General features: G+C 43.9%; 1 protein-coding gene across 1 annotated transcript in view; it reads left to right on the forward strand.

Annotated features, from left to right (window-relative positions):
* The window catches only part of LOC122933158 (interleukin-18 receptor accessory protein-like), a 48,120-nt gene that overhangs the window by 21,106 nt on the left and 2,941 nt on the right, over positions 1 to 24,073 (forward strand). The window contains exons 8-9 of the mRNA XM_044287978.1: positions 15,964 to 16,107; positions 20,119 to 20,298. Of these exons, the coding sequence (XP_044143913.1) occupies positions 15,964 to 16,107; positions 20,119 to 20,298 (324 nt within the window). The remainder of the gene's footprint in view (positions 1 to 15,963; positions 16,108 to 20,118; positions 20,299 to 24,073) is intronic.

Below are 24,073 nucleotides of genomic sequence, written 5' to 3' on the forward strand. Positions count from 1 at the left end.
AAACTGGCTCACATGCGGACCGCCCCAGGAAAGGAAGACCAAGAGTCACCTCTGCTGCGGAGGATAAGTTCATCCGAGTCACCAGCCTCAGAAATCGCAGGTTAAAAGCAGCTCAGATTAGAGACCAGGTAAATGCCACACAGAGTTCTAGCAGCAGACACATCTCTAGAACAACTGTTAAGAGGAGACTGTGTGAATCAGGCCTTCATGGTAGAATATCTGCTAGGAAACCACTGCTAAGGACAGGCAACAAGCAGAAGAGATTTGTTTGGGCTAAAGAACACAAGGAATGGACATTAGAAAAGTGGAAATCTGTGCTTTGGTCTGATGAGTCCAAATTTGAGATCTTTGGTTCCAACCATCGTGTCTTTGTGCGACGCAGAAAAGGTGAACGGATAGACTCTACATGCCTGGTTCCCACCTTGAAGCATGGAGGAGGAGGTGTGATGGTGTGGGGGTGCTTTGCTGGTGACACTGTTGGGGATTTATTCAAAATTGAAGGCATACTGAACCAGCATGGCTACCACAGCATCTTGCAGCAGCATGCTATTCCATCCAGTTTGCGTTTAGTTGGACCATCATTTATTTTTCAACAAGACAATGACCCCAAACACACCTCCAGGCTGTGTAAGGGCTATTTGACCATGAAGGAGAGTGATGGGGTGCTGCGCCAGATGACCTGGCCTCCACAGTCACCGGACCTGAACTCAATCGAGATGGTTTGGGGTGAGCTGGAGCTGGAGTGAAGGCAAAAGGGCCAACAAGTGCTAAGCATCTCTGGGAACTCCTTCAAGACTGTTGGAAGACCATTTCAGGTGACTACCTCTTGAAGCTCATCAAGAGAATGCCAAGAGTGTGAAAAGCAGTAATCAAAGCAAAAGGTGGCTACATTAAAGAACCTAGAATATGACATATTTTCAGTTGTTTCACACTTTTTTGTTATGTATATAATTCCACATGTGTTAATTCATAGTTTTGATGCCTTCAGTGTGAATCTACAATTTTCATAGTCATGAAAATAAAGAAAACTCTTTGAATGAGAAGGTGTGTCCAAACTTTTGGTCTGTACAAGTACCTTGCAAAAGTATTCACCCCATTGACTCTTTTTTTGTATTTTGTTACATTACAGCCTTAAGTTCAATGTTTTGTTAATCTGAATTTTATGTGATGGATCAGAACACAATAGTCTAAGTTGGTGAAGTGAAATATATAAATAAAACTCATGTTTAGAAATAGAAAACAGAAAATTGGCATGTGGCCCCAAACATTAGGAATTCACCGGACAGAAAACATCAAGTGATTATGTGGCTGGAGGTATATTAGACGGTCAATGGATATCAATTTTACTGAAGGCCAGTGTACTACCGGCCCCAAATTAATTATTTATTCATCGGACAGAAAACATCAAGTAATTATGTGGCTGGAGGTATGTTAGATGGTCATTGGATAACAATTTTACTGCAGGCTAGTGGAGTACAGGCCCCAAACATTAGGCATTCACCGGACAGAAAACATCAAGTGATTATGTGGCTGGAGGTATATTAGATGGTCATTGGATATCAATTTTACTGCAGGCCAGTACAAATACATGTCAAATACATATGTTTAAAAGAACTAAAAATAGGCTAACGAAATCCTCCCTCTTGAATAAACCCCAAATGATAATAGGTAAAATTCGATAACACGTGGTCGTCACAGGTGTTAAATTCCTCCGAGGCCCCAACAATTAGGCATTCACCATACAGAAAAGATCAAGTGATTATGTAGCTGGAGGTATATTAGACGGTCAAAAAATATCAATTTTATTGCAGGCCAGTGGACTAAAGGCCCCAAAAATTATTCATTCACAGGACAGAAAAGAACAATTGATAATGTGGCTGGAGGTACATTAGGCGGTCACCGTATAACAATTTTACTGTTGGCCAGTTAGATTACAGGCCCCAAAAATTATGCATTCACCGTACAGAAAAGACCAATTGATTATGTGGCTGGAGGTACATTAGACGGTCATTGAATATCAATTTTACTGCAGGCCAGTGGAGTACAGGGCCCAAACATTAGGCAATCACCGGACAAAAAACATTAAAGTGATTATGTGGCTGGAGGTACATTAGGCGGTCACTGTATAATAATTTTGCTGTTGGGCAGTTGCATTAAAGGCCCCAAAAATGATGCATTCAACATACAGAAAAGATCGAGTCTTTGTGTGGCTGGAGGTATATTAGGCAGTCACTGTATAACAATTTTACCATTGGCCAGTTAGATTACAGGCCCCAAAAATTATGCATTCACCGTACAGAAAATATCAAGTCATTATGTAGCTGGAGGTACATTAGGCGGTCATTGCATATCAATTTTACTGCAGGCCGGTGGCATACAGGCCCCAAACATTAGGCATTCACCGGACAGAAAACATCAAGTGATTATGTGGCTGGAGGTATATTAGACGGTTATTGGATATAAATTTTACTGCAGGCCAGTACAAATATATGTAAAAAACATATGTTTAAAAGAACTAAAAATATAAAATTGGATTAAAAACATGGCTAACGAAATCCCCCCTCTTGAAAAAACAAAACAATGGTAATAGGTGAAATTCAATTAAACGTGGTAGTCACAGGTGTTGAATTTCTCCGAGATCCATGCCTCATTCATTTTTAGAAATGTGAGGTAGTCCACACTGTCGTGAGCTAGGCAAGTGCGCTTATCGGTCACGATCCCCCCTGCTGCGCTGAACGTCCTTTCGAACAGGACACTTGACGAGGGGCAAGCCAAGAGTTCCATGGCAAATTGTTAACTGTTAACCCGATGTAGTTGGACACCTGCCGGTCTAGGCGTTCCCTGAGGCTGGATCCGGAGGGTGGCTGTCGATGGGTTGGCTGCAAGAATGATCTCATTAGCTGCAAGTTCTACCTTCAAGTACTACATTAAGTACAGTGAAGAGATATTGCAGGAGACTGAAGAGATACTGCAAGAGATTGGCTTGGAGTTTGCAACTGGCTCATCTGTGTGTTCTTTTGCTAACCATTGCTTGAGAAGAGGTAAGGAATTTGCTCAGGTGTTTGCTATTGTGCGTTTGCTAATGAGCCTAGCTCATTGAGGTGTTACATTTGTTGCTGGGGGAGGAGCTTGTGAAGGAGTGTGTGTATTTATAGAGACAGACTCATTAGCTGGCCTAATTCATTAGCTGCAAGTTCTACCTTCAAGTACTACATTAAGTACAGTGAAGAGATATTGCAGGAGATAGTCAGGAGGTAGGCTGGAAGGTGGAAACAATACAAAAAAAAAGGTAAGATTTGTTTGATTTAAATTGACAAATTTTTATTTCTTTTTTTTTTCTCCTCTTTAAAATGGCAGACTTGGTTCAGTGCAGGAATTGTTGTGCATTTATTTCATGTTCCACTCTTTGGAGATTCGGATGCTGTCAGATCTGTAGACAGTTCTCCTTACTGCAGCAGGAAATCGCATTTTTGAAATCTGAGATATTTAAATTATCTGTTAAACAAACTCCAGCTAGGACTGCTGCAATGCCACTGCCACAGAGGACCCCCAGAAATGGCAGATGGGTTACTGTAGGTTCTGGAAGACTTAGAGTGGTGGATAGAAGACATGTCCCACAGTCGGTGATTCTCCAAAATTCATTTGCAGCACTCTCAGAATGTAAGGACAACATGGATATGGACTCAAGCACAGAGGGAGAGAAACCATCGACTCCTATGTCTAATGTATGCAAGACTGCAGCCAAGGACAAAAAAGATAAAGTGAAGTCTCAAAGGAAGCAGCTGTTGCTGGGTGATTCAATCATAAGAAGTGTGGAGCTTAAAGAAAATGGTTTTGTGAGATGTCTCCCTGGGGCTACTGCTAGAAGAGATAGAAGACGTATTATTAATATTGTTAAGCAAGCAAAGCAGGAAGGGGACGTGGATGTTCTTGTCCATCTAGGGACAAATGACCTGGCTTGCAATGAAGTGTCAGAGGTGAAAAAATCTTTTATCACACTTGGTAATGACGTACAGGATTTTGCATCCACCATTTCATTTTCTGAAGTTCTGCCTGTGCATAATGTTCAGAATGATAGGCAGAGGCGCATAAAGGAGTTCAACACATGGCTTGGTAAATTGTGTCAAGAGCAAGGATTTGGCTTTGTTTCTCATAATAGCTCTACTTGGAATAGAAAGGAACTGTACAAAAAAGATGGTTTGCATCTTTCTCTCAAAAGAACAAATGTACTTAGTGAACAACTCCAAGAATTTGTGAAAGAGTATTTAAACTAGGAAGGGGGGGCAAAAGAGTGAAAATAAAAGAGTCCAATTGCCCCCCGAAACAATGCCAGAACAGGTCAGAAGCACAGAGGGTAAGAAATAAGCTCCGAGTCCTCTCTACAAATGCTCGCAGTTTAGGTAAAAAAATCAATGAACTTGGGTCAATAATGGCATCTGAGAATGTAGATTTAGTGGCTGTTACAGAGACATGGTTTAATGAAAGAAATGACTGGGACATAACCATACCAGGGTACTCTTTATACAGAAGAGACAGAGAAGGCAAGAAAGGAGGAGGAGTGGCCCTGTATGTGAAAGATAGCATTAAATCTAACCTAATACAAGTTGGTGAGGCCAACATAGAGTCAGTTTGGGTTACGTTGCAGTTTGCTAATCATGCAGTAACTCGTGTAGGTGTGATATATAGACCACCTGATCAAGTTAAAGAACTAGATGATCTACTAGTTGAAGAAATAGCTAAAATGACAATGAAAGGAGAAGTTATCATTATGGGAGATTTCAATCTTCCAGATATAAACTGGAAAACCAAAATAGCAAGTTCTACCAGGAGTACAGATATTCTAAATTCCCTACTGGGGTTATCCCTACAACAAATGGTTGAGGAGCCAACCCGGAGGGAGGCCATTTTGGATTTGATATTCACAAATGGGGATTCGGTATATGATGTCATTGTCGGCGAAACCTTGGGATCTAGTGATCACCAGTCAGTGTGGTTTAATATAAGAACTGTGAAAGAGTCCCACCACACAAAAACAAAAGTTTTAGATTTTAGAAAAACAGACTTTTCAAAAATGAAATTAGTCATAAATGAGTCCTTATCAGACTGGAACGGATTACATGGAGTCCAGGAGAAATGGGACTACTTAAAAGGTGCATTATTGAAGGCAACAGAAAATTGCATTAGACTTGTCAGTAAAAGCAAAAAAAGGAAGAGACCACTGTGGTACTCAGCAGAAGTGGCCCAAATCATTAAAAATAAAAAGCTAGCATTTTGTAATTATAAAAAAACCCAGAGCAATGAAGATAAGGAAATCTACAAGATTAGGCAGAAAGAGGCCAAGCAAGTTATAAGAACTTCTAAAGCTCAGGCAGAAGAAAAACTAGCTCAGTCTATGAAAAAAGGGGATAAGACATTCTTCAGATATATAAATGAAAAAAGGAAATTAAAACAAGGAATAACTAAATTAAAAATAAAGGACGGAAGGTATGTAGAAGAGAATAAAGGGCTAGCCGACTGCCTTAATGAATACTTCTGTTCAGTTTTTACAAAAGAAAAAGAAGGAGAAGGACCTCCACTAGAAAGGATGACTATTAAATCGTTTGATGCATGTGTCTTTACAGAGGAAGATGTTCTAAGTTTGCTGTCTAAAGTGAAGACAAATAAGTCACAGGGGCCTGATGAGATACACCCAAAATTATTAAAAGAGCTTAGTGGTGAGCTGGCAAAACCGTTAATAGATTTATTTAACCAATCATTAGTAACAGGAGTCGTCCCGGAAGATTGGAAATTGGCAAATGTCGTGCCCATTCACAAGAAAGGTAGTAAGGAGGAATCGAGCAACTATAGACCAGTGAGTCTGACATCAATAGTAGGCAAATTAATGGAAACCCTATTAAAGGATAGGATTGTGGAACATCTAAAATCCCATGGATTGCAAGATGAAAAACAGCATGGGTTTACTTCAGGGAGATCATGTCAAACAAATCTTATAGATTTTTTTGACTGGGTGACTAAAATAATAGACGGTGGAGGTGCAGTAGACATCGCATATCTAGATTTTAGTAAGGCTTTTGACACTGTCCCACATAGAAGACTTATCAATAAACTGCAGTCATTGAGCATGGACTCCCATATTGTTGAGTGGATTAGGCAGTGGCTGAGTGACAGACAACAGAGGGTTGTAGTCAATGGAGAACATTCAAAACAAGGTCATGTTACCAGTGGGATTCCACAGGGATCTGTACTGGGACCAATTTTGTTTAATATCTTCATAAGTGATATTGCAAAAGGCCTCGATGGTAAGGTTTGTCTTTTTGCTGATGACACAAAGATATGTAACATGGTTGATGTTCCTGTAGGGAAACGCCAAATGGAAAAGGATTTAGGAAAACTAGAAGAATGGTCAGAACTCTGGCAACTGAAATTTAATGTGGATAAGTGCAAGATAATGCACCTGGGCGTAAAAACCCAAGGGCAGAATATAGAATATTTGACACAGTCCTGACCTCAGTATCTGAGGAAAGGGATTTAGGAGTAATTATTTCAGAAGACTTAAAGGTGGGAAGACAATGTAATAAAGCAGCACGAAATGCTAGCAGAATGCTTGGATGTATAGGGAGAGGTATAAGCAGTAGAAAGAGTGAAGTGCTTATGCCGCTGTACAGAACACTGGTGAGACCTCACCTGGAGTATTGTGCGCAGTACTGGAGGCCATATCTCCAGAAGGATATAGATACTCTAGAGAGAGTTCAGAGAAGAGCTACTAAACTGGTCCATGGATTGCAGGATAAAACTTACCAGGAAAGGTTAAAAGACCTTAATATGTATAGCTTGGAAGAAAGAAGAGACCGAGGGGATATGATAGAAACTTTTAAATACATAAAGGGAATCAACTCGGTAAAGGAGGAGAGCATATTTAAAAGAAGAAAAACTACCACAAGAGGACACAGTTTTAAATTAGAGGGGCAAAGGTTTAAAAGTAATATAAGGAAGTATTACTTTACTGAGAGAGTAGTGGATGCATGGAATAGCCTTCCTGCAGAAGTGGTAGCGGCAAATACAGTGAAGGAGTTTAAGCATGCATGGGATAGGCATAAGGCTATCCTTCATATAAGATAGGGCCAGGGACTATTCATAGGATTCAGATATATTGGGCAGACTAGATGGGCCAAATGGTTCTTATCTGCCGACACATTCTATGTTTCTATGTTTCTATGTTTCTATATCCGAAGTGACTAACACATCTTCAAACTCTTCTTGCTCCTCCTCCTCCCCCCAGGCACCATCCTCCTCTGACTCCTCTTCAGACTCCTGCTGACTTGTCTCAGATAGAGTAGCCCCCTCTGGTAATTCATTCAGCATTGCGACTTCCTCATCTTCCTGCTCCTCGACGGCTTGATCAATGACACAACGCAATGCACGCTCCAGAAAGAAGGCGTAGGGTACGATGTCACTGATGGCGCCCTGGCTGCGACTGACCAGTTTGGTAATCTCATCAAATGGACGCAGAAGTCTGCATGCGTTGCGTATGAGCAGCCACTGGCGCGGTGAAAAAAAAAACAAGCTCCCCAGAATCTGTCCTGCCGCAGAGTTTATACAGGTAGTCGTTAACGGCACATTTCTGCTGGAGCAGCCAATCAAGCATATACAAGGTGGAGTTCCATTGTGTCGGGCAGTCACAAATCAGACGTCTGACGGGCAAGTAGTGTCGCCGCTGAATGGTGTCAAGTGGAGTGCTTGGAGTCCTCAGAAAAGCACTAGGAGCATCTATCGACGGAGGTACCCGGTTGGGGTGCCAGGAGATCCGTTACATTTGGTGCCAAGCAGTGGGATGGCGCCCTAGTGTGAGGAGAAGCAGCTCGGAGACACAGTTCGTGGAGTATATTGAGGGCAACGCTAGTATCCGTACAGCGCCCCTGGCTACAGCAGGATGGAATCGACTAGTGTTCAAACAGCGTTCCACTACGATGAGGAAGACCTGGATGGCCGGGATGCATTAAGGAAAGACATCTGGTGCCAGGCCCTGGGTAATGTACAATACCAGCGAGTTGAGAGTCTCCCCAGTGTAGAGCAGCGATTGCAGAAGCAAGTGGCCCTGCGGATGCCCTTCCTGGGAGAGCAGCCCCTGGAGGAATGGGTGAAGGAACTAGAGCACTGGGAATGGCAGGAGCTATGTTTGGAGGAGGCCTACCTGGCGCTCTGGTGGTATATGGCACAGTATATACTCTGGACAGCTGAGCATGACAAGCCAGAGGGAGAGTAGTTTTATGGTCCTGGCTTGTTATGGGAGTCCTTTGCAGAGCCTGACTTCGGGAGCCCTGCACAGTCCAGACTTCAGAAGATCTTCTACGAGAGGGAGGCTAGGCAGGATTGGGATGACCCCCACGAGGTAGAGAAAGACCTGGCTCACCTAGCAACCCTGGAGTGGGAACTGGAGCAGGACTACAGAGATCTCTTCCACTCCATTGAGAGGGCTCAGCGAGAGAGCAGAGTGTCAGACCCAGGTCCAGAACCCTTCAGCTGGGAGGATATTGTGGAGGTTTACTGGGAAGACCCGACTGAAGTATCCCCTGCTTCAGTCCCAGCTACACATGTAGGGGACCTCATAGACTGGTCCTGGGGGGAACCCCATATGGCAGGTGGAGATGGGACCGAGGTCTCTCCACCGACCCTACAGAGATGCTGGGCAGTCGGTCCAGATCCCCAACGGCAGCCAGAGTTTCAGGGAGTAGGGACAGTTGGTCCTGCTCCCCAATGGCAGTGTACTTTGAAGGGAGAGGAGACAACCGGTCTCTCTCCCCAACCACAGGGGGACAGCACCCCTAACTCCAATGATGCAGATGGGACCGCAGTCTCTGCACCAGGCCTACCGGGATGCTGGACGGCCGGTACAGAGTTTCCACCGACCCGCAGGAATTCCGGGTGGAGGAGGTAAGCGATCCTTCCTCTCCACAGCTGATCCGCAATAAGGTCCTGGGGGTAGGATTCCCTGACTCCATCCCAGCGGAATAGCTGGCATCTGGGAAGAGCGCAGTTGGCCTCTGCCCTCCTCTATCCTCTTCTCCAGAGCCGGACTTCCCACAGGCTACCCCAACGGAAGAGTTGGCATCGGGGCAGAGCGCCGTCGGCCTCTGCCCACCAAGTACCTACAGCTCTAAGCTAGAGAGCAACAAGGAAGCAAGGAGTAGCAGATGCCCCCTCAACAGCTGGGGACATACAGAACAGAGCCAGGGCCCAAAATTCAACAGGTCCAGTATTGGGTTTTGGGTGGACTGCCAGACTAACTCAGATACCGACCGGCATGAGGTCAGGTATCTGGCTAGTCTTCCCTGGGAGGGGGAGATGTGGGGCAAACCAACCTTGCCACTGGGTTTTGGAGGGGGCTGGCTACTAGCCTCTTGCCCCAGGATTATGGGCCCTCTCATCAGCCAGGCCTCCGTTGTTCACAAAGGACTTGGACTAACTTGAACCCCTGGTCTAATTTTGGGATGTTAAATGTCTATGTGTATTGAAAAGGGTGGGACATTGTATATGTTGAGTAGGGAGGTCTGTTCCATTGTCTCTCTGTGTGTATTGGCGATGTCCTTTGTTCTGAGAGATAATTGAATTACTTCTCAGTTGTCTCCAGGACAGAGGATATTGTGTATTTGCCTGCCTGTGATGATTGCATCAACCCAGTGTGAGGTAATTCTATCATGGGCAGAGGGGAGGATTTTGTGTGGGAGAGTCTGAGTGTATTGTACGTGGTTATTGGCTGTTTTTACAAAACCCTGTGGGTGGTAACCTTGTTGGAAGATGTGTATAAAATGCTTGTGTGTTAAAATAAAGAGGCTGCTTTATACCTTCATGAAGTTTTGGCTCATGTTTGGGGAATGCGATAACTACACTCTTGGGGATTGCTATATCACAATACTCCCCTGAGTATAAGCTCTTGTAAGAGCTTGTTCATGGCTCCTGCTCTCTGGATGTAGGAGAGGTTCACCCACTGGAGCCTGGAGCCTTGTCGTAGGTCCAGGGTGGGTAGGAGACAGTGAGACCTCAACCAAGCTCCGGCGGTTCGTGGGGTCTGCAGCTCTTACAGTGTCAAGTGGAGTGCTTGGAGTCCTCGGAAAGCACGAGGAGCATCCATCGACGGAGGTACCCGGTTGGGGTGCCAGGAGATCTGTTACAACTATAATATACTTTCTATGTTAGAAAGTATATTATAACTATACCCCTCCACAAACCTGTACACCCCTCTGTATGTCACACCTGTCGATAGCACACCTATACCAGTCCATTAGCTAGCGTTTGGTGTCCCTAACAGTCTGTCCCTGCTCCACACAGCAACCTCTCCCTACACTGGCAAAACACAGAATGTAAAATGGCGGCCAGATCAGGTTTATTTATAAGGTAGGGGGTACGTCCACGTACTGAAACGTCTCAATTGGCTGTCCTGTAACACCTGATGTGTCATGGGTCAAAGTTCTGCAGAATGCAAAAGAATATGGCGCCGGTGGACATCGCCATATGTTCGCCTGTTTGGCGAATCGCAAACTAGTAAATTTCGCTGTGAAACAACCACCTGGGGAACCACAAGGCCATCTCCATCTGTCATTACATAAACAGGACTTTTTTGAATGGCCCCAGAGGCAGCAACACGTAAGCAAGAGGCATCACTAACCATACACTGCCATGAAAGAACTCTCCAAACAAGTAAGGGACAATGTTGTTGAGCAGTCAGGGTTAGGTTATAAAAAAAATCCAAATCTTTGATGATCCCCAGGAGCACCACCAAATCTATCATAACCAAATGGAAAGAACATAGCACAACAGCAAACCTGCCAAGAGACAGCTGCCCACCAAATCTCACGGACCGGGCATGGAGGGCATTAATCATAGAGGCAGCACAGAGATCTAAGGCAACACTGGAGGAGCTGCAAAGTTCACAGCAGAAACTGGAGAGGAGTATCTGTACATAGGACTACAATAAGCCGTACGCTCCATAGAGTTGGGCTTTATGGCAGAGTGGCCAAAAGAAAACCATTACTTTCAGCAAAAAACAAAAAGGCACGTTGTGAGTTTACGAAAAGGCATGTAGGAGACTCACAAAATGTATGGAGGAAGGTGCTCTGGTCTGATGAGACTAACATTGAACTTTTCAGCCATCAAAGAAAACACTATATCTGGCGCAAACCCAACACATCACATCACCCAAAGAACACCATCCCCAAAGTGAAACATGGTGGTGGCTGCATCATGCTGTGGGAATGTTTTTCAGCAGCCAGGACTGGGAAACTGGGCAGAGTTGAGGGAAAGATGGATTGTGCTAAACACAGGGATATTCTTGAATCAAACCTGTACCACTCTGTGTGTAATTTGAGGCTGGGATGGAGGTTCGCCTTCCAGCAGGACAATGACCCCAAACACACTGCTAAAGCAACACTTGAGTGGTTTAAGGGGAAACATGTAAATGTGTTGAAATAGCCTAGTCAAAGCCCAGATCTCAATCCAATAGAAAATCTGTGGTCAAATTTAAAGATTGCTGTTCAGAAGTGCAAACCATCCAACTTGAAGGAGCTGGAGCAGTTTTGCAAGGAGGAATGGGCAACAATCCCATTGGTAAGATGTGGCAAGCTCATAGAGACTTATCCAAAGCGACTTAGAGCTGTGATTGCCGCATAAGGTGGCTCTACAACGTATTGACTTTAGGGGGGTGAATAGTTATGCACATTGAACTTTTCTGTTATTTTGTCCTATTTGTCGTTTTCTTCACAATAAGAAAAACAAACACCTTCAAAGTTGTGGGCATGTTCTGCAAATTAAATGATGCAAATCCTCAAACAATCCATGTTAATTCCAGGTTGTGAGGCACCAAAATACTAAAAAAGTCAAGGGGGCTAAATACTTTTGCAAGGCACTGTAGTATTGTTGTAATCGTACTGAACCAGAGAATAAAGGGCACAGGTCAATTTTTACTGCATAGGAAATGCCGTGAAAACAAAACCTAGAAAATTGTGGCAGAATAGCATTTCTTTCCAATTTCACCTCATTTGAAATATTTTTTTGCAGCTTCCCACTACATTGTATGCAACAGTAAATTGCGCCATTAGAAAGTACCACTTTAAACCCTCATACGACTAGAATAAAAAAGTTATGGCTTTGGGAAGGTAGGGAGTAAAAAAGGAACATGCTAAAATGGAAAATTGCAGGGTCCTGAAGGAGTTACTGTAACGGAACTCCTAGCACCCCGACTGGGTACCTCTGTTGATGGATGCTTTTAGTGCTTCCCGAGGGCTCCAAGCACACCGCTCGACACTGTAAGCACTGCCGACCCCACGAACTGCCGTAGCTTGGTTGGGATCTCATCGTCTTCTACACACCCTGGACCTACGACAACGTTTCCAGGTTCCAGTGGGTGCACCTCTCTTCCTTAAGAGAGCGATGCAGGAACAGGAAAAGCTCTTGCAAGAGCTAGGGATTATACTCTGGAGAGTATAATGATTATAGCAATCCCCAGAGTGTAGTTCTCCAATCCCCCAAATATGAGCCCAGACTTCATGAAGGGTAGAACAGGACACTTTAATGGGGCAACATGTCAGCCTTTTATGCAGGTTTTCTACCAAGGGACACTCCCATGGGGGACCTTGTCAAAGACTGAGACAGTTTCTTACATAAACCAATCACTTGCAGTTACAGGCAGAAAACACACACACGTGATACAGTTAATTAACTCAATGGAATAGCGTAATCACTCAAAGGCAGAAAACACACACCTGTGATACAATTAATCAACACAATGAGAAAACGTAATCTCTCACAGACAGAACCTTCCCCTTTTTTTCCCTTTGTAGAATAATGAGTCGGGAAGGGGGGTCTCCATAGTTCTGAGTCCATAGTCCATAGTAAGGAGGCTAGCCCTCAGGCCACTCCAGCAGCCCCAGTGGCGGTTCAGTCCGTCACAGTTACAAATGCAAGCAGGCGCTAATAGAGGTAGAAATGTTTGCATCTCAGTATATGTGTTTACTCATACTGGAATCAAATGTTTACTGGTTTAACCCCTTCCCAACCAGCGCCGTAATAGTGCGGCACAGCGGAATGTAACTTGCCGCCCAGCGCCGTACTATTACAGCCCACTAATCGGGTGGGTACAGGAGCTGTGCTTGCATGATCAGCTGCAGGGGACTGGCTGTTCTCATTAGCCGGACCCCTGCTGTATGCGCCGGCATCGGTGATAACACCGTTGCCGGCGCATTAACCCGTTCTATTCCGTGGTCAGCGCTGACCGCAACATAGAAGGGGTTTGCTGCAGGTGAGGGAGCCCATCGCGTCCCCGCGCTGCAGTGGCTGGGACCCTATGGGTGAGAAGGCAGCCTGATGCCATGCAGAGGCTGCCCAATGCCTTGCATGGCATCGGGACCTGTGTAACGTTTTACTTCCCTACCTCGTGAGATTTCCCTACCCTCGTCACTTCCGGTCGCACCGGACGTGACGTGAGGAGGTGTGCCGCGCCGTGCAGGCGCACAACGATGGGTTAGGGAAATTTTACAGCAGAGTGCGCATGCCCCGGGAGCCTCGGTGGTGGTTAGGGTAGGGAAAAATTATGGGCCAGTGCGCAGGCGCAGTGACCGGATGGATGTTCTCAGCTGGACACCGGCCGACACTGCGCATGCGCTGGGAGCATCACCAGCGGTTAGGGTAGGGAAAAAGCACTGGCCCGTATGTAATTTTTCCCTTCCCTAAACGCTGGTGAGGCTCCCAGCGCATGTGCAGTGTCGGCCGGTGTCCAGCTGAGAACATCCATCCGATCACCGCGCCTGCGCACTGGCCCATAATTTTTCCCCACCCTAACCGCTGGCGAGGCTCCCGGCGCATGCGCACTCTGCTGTGAATTTCCCTAACCCGTCGTTGTGCGCCTGCGCGGCGCGGCACACCTCCTCATGTCATGTCCGGTGCGACCGGAAGTGACGAGGCTAGGAAAATCTCACGAGGTAGGAAAGTATAACGTTACTCAGGTGCCAAGGAGATCTAGGCTCAGGCTGGGTCTCCTAGGCAACCTGTTAGCGTATTACTCTGTGTTATACACTAACAGGCAATGCATTACAGTACAGATTTTAATAAAAAAATAAAAAAAAACACATATATTAGGCATCTCTGCGTCCGTAACGACCGGCTATATAAATATATAACATGATCCACCCCGCCCGATAAACACCATAAAAATAAATTTAAAAAAACTGTCAAAAAAAGCCATTTTTGTCACCTTACATCACAAAAAGCGCAACACCAAATAATCAAAAAGGCGTATGTCCCACAAAATGATACCAATAAAACCGTCACCTCATCCCGAAAAAAAAAATGATCCCCTAAATAATAATATTGCTCAAAAAATGAAAAAAAAATATATCTCTCAGAACATGGAGACACTAAAACATAATTTTTTTACCTAACCCATCAGGTGAATGCTGGAAAAATAAATGAATGAAAACTGTGCCAAAATTACCAATTTTTTGGTCACCTTGCCCTTTAAAGTGTAATAATGAATGATCAAAAATCATTTGTATCCAAAAATGGTACCAATAAAAATGTCAATTCTTCCTTCAAAAAACAAGCCTTTGTACAGGACGATCGGCAGAATTATTTTTTTAAATAAGGCGTTCAGAAAATGGAGACACAAAAGCATAATATTTTTTTTCAAAAATACAAACAAAGAAAGTAGACATATTTGGTATCATTGCATCCGTAACAACCTGCTCTATAAAAATAGCACATGATCTACCCTGTCAGATGAATGTTGTAAAAATAATTAAATGGTGCCAAAACAGCCATTTTTTGGTTACCTTGCCTCACAAAAAATTTAATATAGTGCAATTAAAAATTATATGTACCAAAAATAGTACCAATAAAACTTTCAACTTATCCCCTAGTTTCCAAAATAGGGTCACTTTTTGGGAGTTTCTACTGTAAGGGTACATTAGGGGGGCTTAAAATGGGACATGGCATCTAAAAACCAGTCCAGCAAAATCTGCCTTCCAAAAACCATATGGCGTTCCTTTCCTTCTGCTCCCTGCCGTGTGCCCTTATATCAGTTTACGACCACATGTGGGGTGTTTCTGTAAACCAAAGAATCAGGGCAATAAATATTAAGTTTTGTTTGGCTGTTAACACTCAATGTGTTAAAGAAAAAAATTGATTAAAATGGAAAATCTGCCAAAAAAGTGACATTTTGAAATTTCATCCCCATTTTCCTTTAATTCTTGTGGAACACCTAAAGGGTTAACAAAGTTTGCAAAATCAGTTTTGAGTAGCTTGAGGGGTGTAGTTTCTACAATGGGGTCATTTATGGGGGGTTTCCACTATGTAAGTCCCGCAAAGTGACTTCAGACCTGAACTAGTCCTTAAAAAGTGGGTTTTGGAAATTTTCGTAAATTTTTTTAAGAATTGCTTTTAAAATTCTAAGCCTTCTAACGTCCTAAAGAAATAAAATTACATTTCCAAAATGATGCCAACATAAAGTAGACATATGGGGAATGTTAAGTAATAAATATTTTATGAGGTATCACTTTCTGTTTTAAAATCAGCAAAACTGACATTTTGAAAATCTAAATTTTTTCATAAAGGTGAAATATATTGACTCAAATTTATGACTATCATGAAGTACAACGTGTCACGAGAAAATATTATCAGAATAACTTGAATAAATAAAAGTGTTCCAAAGTTATTACCACATAAAGTGACACATGTCAGATTTGCAAAAAATGGCCTGGGCAGGAAGGTGAAAACTGGCCCGGGGTAAAAAGGGTTAATGGTTAGTTTGTTTATAGAAGTAAATGGGTGTTCGGTAGTAAAAAGAGATATTGTTTTTAATCTCAGGAACAGCACCACTCCTATGCCTAGGCCGTGTCTGGTATCAGTCTAATTCATTTGAATCATTGTAGATTACACAATTTTCTAACTTTTTTTTCAATAATTTTCTCCCAACAGATGTAGTCTTCCTTAGGCATACGTTGACCGCATCAGTAATCTTTTTGCTAATCCTACTCATGTGTGCTGGAGCAGTATACGTATACTGGATTGAAATAGTCTTGCTTTATCGTCATTATCTGTCAAAGGATGAGACCATTGGAGGTGAGATCTTCATCCCTTTCCATGAAATTAGAGCATATTCAACACAAATCACCCTTGTACTGGATTCTATATCAAGCTTTTAGCTTTTATTGTTTGCTACTGACAAGGAGAGAAATTATACCTTCTATGCATAGAAACGTCTGGTGTTTCCTATGCTAGAGTAATAGTAATTAGTATTAGAAACTAATTAGAAATGACGTCTTTTTTCCCTTGGTTGCTGACCAGGGGCGTTGCCTGGGTCTGAAGACATCCGGGGCACGAGCCCATGTGAAGCCACACCCTCATTGCCACTGGGGGGGGGGCCTTAACAGTAGTTATTAACCCCTTTCAGCAGTCCCCCCTTCAGTGAATGAGGGACTGTTGAAAGAGAAATTAATAACTACAGTGAAGGGCCTAGCCGCCAGGGCAACCCCACAGATCATCTTAACCTATGGTCAGACTAATTTAAATTGAATCAAACCCCCCAACTATAAACTAATCACAGAAGTTAGAACCCATCAACCCCCCTTGTACTTGTTCCGCTACTTGCAGGCTGCGCGGGCAGGAGTTCAGAAAGTCAGTCACTTCGGTCCGCAATTCTGTTCTGTGGCGAGTGATCCTGCAAGACTCGAAACCTCCCACGGCGGGTCTCGCGGGATCACAAGCTGCAGAACAGATTTGTGGACCGAAGTGACTGACTTTCTGAACTCCTGCCCGCGCAGCCTGCAAGTAGCAGAACAAGTACAAGGAGGGTTGGGGGATGACTGTCGGATTGCCCAGACGGCTAGGAATAGCCTAATAAAAAATAAAATAAAAAATCCCACCAGCATAAACATTCGGGCACTGGACAAAACATCCGGGGCTCCAGCCCCGAATGTTTTGACCTAACGACGCCCCTGTTGCTGACTTAAAAATCACAAAAATACTGTATAAACTTGGTGCACCAGGAGGAACATGTTTGTCATGATGATCCTGCAAGATCTGTCAGTGCACATGCAAGAACAGCGACGGGGGGTTAGTAATACCCAGCCCTGTTTCTGTCACAACTGACAGAATTGGAGAAGACTCCGATAAGAGCAGTTAACCCCTTATGGCAATGAAACATGATGGTAGAACTGTACAAGGGCGTAGCCCCCTGAGAATGGTGATTGCCAATAATCTGTGGAACCGCTGTCATCATAGAAACAGCTTAAAACCTGACGAAAACCCCCAGCTGTCTCTTGTGTGTGCGTATTATGGAATACTTGTAGTATGTCCTTACCAGCCTATAGTTAGTAAAATACATTTAAAGGGGTTTTCCATGATAGGGCAAAAAATTCAAAGGGGGAATAGCATGGCCAGTAATAAAAGATCCCGTACTGACCTTAGTACTTAGTAATTAGCTTTAGGGTACAGGTACTGTCAATGTATTGCTGCACCCATAATAAAACACCACCGGAGAAACAGTGCCGGAACAGGAGGAGGAATCTACCAGATGAGTACTGCCTCTTTAATTGTTTTATTCCATTTCTCCCCTTTGGCAAATTTTGCCCTATCCTGGAAAACCAAGTGTATACAAAAAAAAATGTAAAAACCCCATATATAATTGCCCCAAAAGTAGTACAGACCACTGCCCTTCATGTGGTCTCATGTATGCATATTGCCTGGTTTTGCCGAATGCCATAGTCCTAGTTATGTGAGTGATGTTTCTCGTGACTGATGTAACTGTATGACACAAATGCCCAGCATTGATGGTAGTTGTGATATTTGATTTTAATATTAGATTGTACATTCAAATGTCACTGAACTTTCAAAAACTTTTGAGAAATCAAAGACATATCAAGCGTTTTGATTGGTGGAGGTCTGAATGCCGAGTCCCCCACCAGTCACTAGAACGAGGAGAGAGAAGCGCTCACATAGCTTTGCAAGCTCTTATCATTCCTTGTTCTATGGATTGGTGGGAGTCTCAGCAGTCAGACCCCCACTGATCAAAACAATAGCCAGGATCATATCTTTCTCCATACTCATACTGAGATTTAAATAACGATTTCGATACCATAATACTTGATACCACGCAAAAAAAATAAAGCACCAAAAAAGCCAAGTGCATTCCGCATTTGAAAAAAAATGGCGAATCGCAATTTTTTTTCTATTCCGGCATTCACCGCATAGATTTTTTTTATATTTTAATAGTTTGGACTTTTCGGACTTGGCAATATGTAATATGTTTATTTATTTATTGTTTATATATTTTATATGTAAAATTGGGAAAGGGGGCTCCGTTCGCCCGCTGTGCCCCCGTTACCGTCTCCTGCTCCGTATGCTAATTACTACTATCGGAGCAATGGGGAGGAGACATCAGCTTCTGTCCTGGGCGTTCCTTTTCCCTGGCTGTGACATTCTGCGCTGCGATTGGACAGCGCTACAGCAGGGAGAAGGAACGCCCAGGAGAGAAGCTGATGTCTCCTCCCCATTGCTCCGATAGTAGTAATTAGCATATGGAGCAGGAGACGATAATTGGGCCACAGCGAACGGAGCGGCGCCCAGGTATAATAGTAAGTGCAGGGAGATCCCTGGGCGCCGCTCTATGTAGCCTTCTTACTTAAAGTCCGGAACCCATGAAAAGTCCTGCTATCATTCGTGGCGCAGTGCGCCTGCCCCTCTCTACTCATTGGTAGCAACAGCACAGGGGGAGGGAGACAGTGCTTCCTTCTCTCCTGTGCTGCTGAGGGAACATGAGCGTGCTGACAGCAGTGCACTCCATGTTCTGTGATGTTAGGCTGCGGAGAAGCGCAGCCCAGTATCGAAAAAAATGGGAATCCCGGTATCGTATCGATACTGGGTCAAAAGTATCGATTGGGTATCGAAATTTCGATACCCGCAACAACCTTACCCTGTACTGTCCTCTGAGGAACCAATAACATTGGGGGTCATATCGGGACCTCTGTAGACCCCATAGCCCTGTGACATTTAGGGGTAATGTATCCACCGGTGTGGAGGAGTTTTTTTGGGGGGGAACCCTATATTCCCCATGATTTTCACTCTTTTGTTTACATTGTGTGTACTATATGTATAAATCACCTTTATATGGCAGTAATGCAGTTCTGATTTTTGTGATATATAGGAGATACTACACTTTATTTATATCTGCTTATGCCACCACTGATAGAAACCCTTTTTAAAGGACAACCAATAGCAGGCCGCAACGGGGATGAGCCTCCCTAGCATTGCGGGTGATGCTAGGGAGGCTTGTTCCCGTCACTGCATGCTATTGGCTGCCCCCCCCATTCCCGACGCCAGATGTTTTCATTCGCGTGGCAGGTGTCAGAAGCGACGTGGGTGCCAGGGAACCAGGTAAGTACAACCTGTATGAGGGGCCCGGGTGTATGGGGAGGTATTTTAGGGGTTGGATAATCCCTTTAAAGTTTCTATTGGGTCTTGAACCCAAAAACCTATGGTTTGCAAGGCAGCAATCTTACCATTTAACTATAGGCTCTTCTACAGTTTTATAAGTTCTTGAAAACAAGTAAAATGACAATTTTTCATCAGCATTTCAGAGACGTAAAAGGTCTATTATTGCAACTGCATATACCATACAGCTATAGGCTTAGCTATATTCAGCTAAGGACTTTCTTTGGCTGTGTGATTTAGCATACAAATAAATAGTAATGGGGTCATTTATCAAACTGGTGTAAAGTAGAACAGGCTTAGTTGCCCATAGCAACAAATCAGATTTCGCCTTTCATTCTCCAAAGAAGCTGTCAAAAAATGAAAGATGGAATCTGATTGGTTGCTATGGGCAACTAAGCCAGTTCTACATTACACCAGTTTGATAAATGACCCCATACATCTATAACGCATTCTGACTTTGACCCTGACCTGTAAAGAAAGTCAGACATCAAAGTCAGAGTAAGATATCGGTCAGGTTCACAATGTTTTGCCTCAAACTGACATTATTCTGTTACTTGGATATCTGACCGTGTCCTAAATTGAACACTGTACATTGCAGAGATTATGGTCACAGAAATGACATGTATTACTATTGTTTTTTAGATAACAAAGACTTTGATGCCTTTATTTCATATGCAACACAGACTACTGAGTTTAGTGAAGAACGTTCTTACGACAATTATGAGGAACAGCGATTCGCAACACAGTTGTTACCAAGTGTGCTGGAGGACAGTTATAATTACAAGCTCTGTATCCCCGAAAGAGATATGTTGCCAGGAGGAGGTGAGATTTTTTTGTTTTTGTTTATTATTATATTTAATTTCAGTCCACTGGAAAAGACAGGCTAGTATTGTTTCTCAATACATGCATATTTCTGCCTCTAAACTGACACACTCCTTTGTAGAAAATCTGTTAAAAAACTGAAGTACTATATATATTAGATGACTATACTTTTACTCCACTAGTTGTTTTTGGACACCCCTAATATGAGCAACCAAGATGAGGGTTGATTCACGTGACCGTGATCAGTCCGGGAAACACGGTCTGTGTGCTGGCCGCATCTTCCAGACTGACAGCTGCTCCCCTGACACATGGACTGTGTTTCCCGGACCAGTCACGATCATGTGAATTAGCTCTTAATGTAGTATTCTAGGATAATGCCATTGATGGCTTATTATCAGGATATGCCATTAATATCTCATCAGTAGGGATCTGACACCCTACACCCCCACCAATCAGCTGTTTTCCTAGCACAAAATCCTGGAATATGCCTTTAAGGCCTCTTTTTCCCCAGGGGGTGTGTGCACCCCGTTGCCGTATTGCGAACCGCATTTGCAGGTCCGCAAGACACAGGCGCCATTCCGTGGGCATTCCGCATCACGGATACGGACCCATTCACTTCAACGGGTCCGCAAATCCAGAGATGTGGAATAGTGCAGAACGGAACCACGGAACAGAACCCAACTGAAGCATTACGGAGTGCTTCCGTAGGGTTTCGTCCTGTACTTCCGTTCCGCAAAAAGATAGAACATTTCCTATCTTTTTGCGGAATAGCCGGATCACGGACCATTCAAGTGAATGGGTCCGCGATCCGACGCGGTTGCCCCACGGACTGTGCTCGTGCATTGCGGCCCGCAGCACGACCACGGGGTGCACACTCCTGTGGGAAAGAGGCCTAAAAGTTGTGGCAACCTTTCTTTTTTTTTTTTTTTGCTGAAATGCATAATTTTTTCAAAATCATTTTTGCAATTGGGTTTTATAAAAAAAAAAAATCTAGCCATCTTTTACAGTCTGCATGTATCCTCATACATTTCAGGCTGCTCAGTCTTATAGTGAGAAATCCATCAGACTAGCCCTCTGACTGCTCAGTCTGCAGCTTCTCTCTGCTTTTCTGAACATTGATAAAGCGGACATCCATTTTGACTTATTTTATTTGGATGTAAACCTGTGTTTAGGATAGCAGGGGCTACAGACCAAGCTGACAGACATCTATTCCAAATTAATTTCACACTGAACGTAACTGAGCAGCCTGCAATGTATGAGAATACATGGTGGCTGCAAAAGTCCGTTGGAAATTTTTTATTAATTCCATTTACAAAATAATTTTTAATCAAAAATGCATGCCGTTCTGTAAACATTGCCCTTTTAAGGTACCCATGACCTTTAAATATCCCTTTCATTTTTGCATTTATACACAATCGTTCTGTGAGATTCTTGCAATCTAAATTTTTTTTCAATGAAGTCATTTTTTTTAAAGATGAAAAATAATTCTTAGGACGAATGCACATGGCCGTGAGCGCTCCGTGGTATGCCGGCCTGGATTCCTGCTGACAGCAGGAGCGCACGGCGTCATTGGTTGCTATGACGCCGTGCGCTTCATGCTACCGCTGCACTACAGTAATACACTCGTATGATCTATACCAGTGTATTACTGTACTGCGGCGGCAGCAGGAAGCGCACGGCATCATAGCAACCAATGACGCCGTGCGCTCCTGCTGTCAGCAGGAATCCAGGCCGGCATTCCACGGACCCCTCTCGGCCGCGGAACACGGCCGTGTGCATTCGGCCTTATACAATTGATCATAGTCTGACTTTGGGAGCTGTGTTGACAAATTGAAAAAAAAAAATGTTTAGCTGTAAGCACGACAATTAGGTAAGGTCTCCTGTACACAAACGGTGCGTCCCGTGGCCGTGCTGCGGCCCGCAAATTGTAAGCCGCAATGCACAAACACCAACCGTGTGGCAGCCGCAGCGGATCGTGGACCCATTCACTTTAATGGGTCCGCGATCCGCCTGTTCCGCAAAAAAGATAGGACATGTTCTATCTTTTGCAGAACGGAAGTACGGGACGAAACCCCACGGAAGCACTCTGTAGTGCTTCCATAGGGTTCCGTTCCATGCTACCGTTCCGCACAATTCCACATCTCCGGATTTGTGGACCTATTGAAATGAATGGGTCCTCATCCGTGATGCGGAATGCCCACGGAACGACGCCCGTGTATTGCGGATCCACAAATGCAGTCCGCAATACGGCAACGGGTTCGTATTTATAGCATAGGTCGGAAATAAACTAGGAATTCTGCTTACATGCATGAACATGTAGAAATACATATACATTGAGCTTCAATTAGTCTTGGCTGCAGGAAGCCAGAATTTTCACATTCAACTCTGTGTCAGAAAAAGTGAACTGCAAATACTCCTTATGGAAATCTGACCCATTCTGCATTTTGCAATGGGATCCGATCATCCTATAATTCCCGTGTATACCAAAGTTCTGCAATTTATTACATAACAGTTTCCTTATATACACTCACCTAAAGAATTATTAGGAACACCTGTTCTATTTCCCATTAATGCGATTATCTAGTCAACCAATCACATGGCAGTTGCTTCAATGCATGTAGGGTTGTGGTCCTGGTGAAGACAATCTCCTAAACTCCAAACTAAATGTCAGAATGGGAAAGAAAGGTGGGCTACAACAGCAGAAGACCCCACCGGGTGCTACTCATCTCCACTACAAATAGGAAAAAGAGGCTACAATTTGCACGAGCTCACCAAAATTGGACTGTTGAAGACTGGAAAAATGTTGCCTGGTCTGATGAGTCTCAATTTCTGTTGAGACATTCAAATGGTAGAGTCCAAATTTGGCGTAAACAGAATGAGGACATGTATCCATCATGCCTTGTTACCACTGTGCAGGTTGGTGGTGGTGGTGTAATGGTGTGGGGGATGTTTTCTGGGCACACTTTAGGCCCCTTAGATCCAAATGGCCATCGTTTAAATGCCACGGGCTACCTGAGCATTGTTTCTGACCATGTCCATCCCTTCATGACCACCATGTACCCATCCTCTGGTGGCTACTTCCAGCAGGATAATGCACTATGTCACAAAGCTCGAATCATTTCAAATTGGTTTCTTGAACATGTCAATGAGTTCACTGTACTAAAATGGCCCCAACAGTCACCAGATCTCAACCCAATAGAGCATCTTTGGGATGTGGTGGAACGGGAGCTTCGTGCCCTGGATGTGCATCCCTCAAATCTCCATCAAACGCAAGATGCTATCCTATCAATATGGGCCAACATTTTTAAAGAATGCTATCAGCACCTTGTTGAATCAATGCCACATAGAATTAAGGCAGTTCTGAAGGCAAAAGGGGGTCCAACACCGTATTAGTATGGTGTTCCTAATAATTCTTTAAGTGAGTGTATACCAGGGCAAACATTTACGGAAGAATTTTCATATAGAACTTCTTTTCTGAAGAACTCTATTGTGAGTTTTACTAAAAGGGGTCTGTCAGCAGTTTTGTCAATGCCAAACTACTGACAGACATGGGTATGGCCAAGGCAGGCATAGCAGGTAATACATACCTCTTTCCCTGCTTTTAATCAATGGAGTGATGAATATATTAACTTTGATTGTCGTAGAAGTGCACAGGGGGAGGGCCCGCAGACTGCAGTGCCTTAGGCTTGGTGTAGATATAGTGAATGAAGTGGTCTCCTGGATGGATGCTATAGCTGTCACCAGCAGAGGGAAGGGGCTTGGTAAACTGGACTGT

Source organism: Bufo gargarizans, chromosome 3 (assembly GCF_014858855.1).
Source record: "Bufo gargarizans isolate SCDJY-AF-19 chromosome 3, ASM1485885v1, whole genome shotgun sequence".
Classification (NCBI taxonomy): Eukaryota; Metazoa; Chordata; class Amphibia; order Anura; family Bufonidae; genus Bufo; species Bufo gargarizans.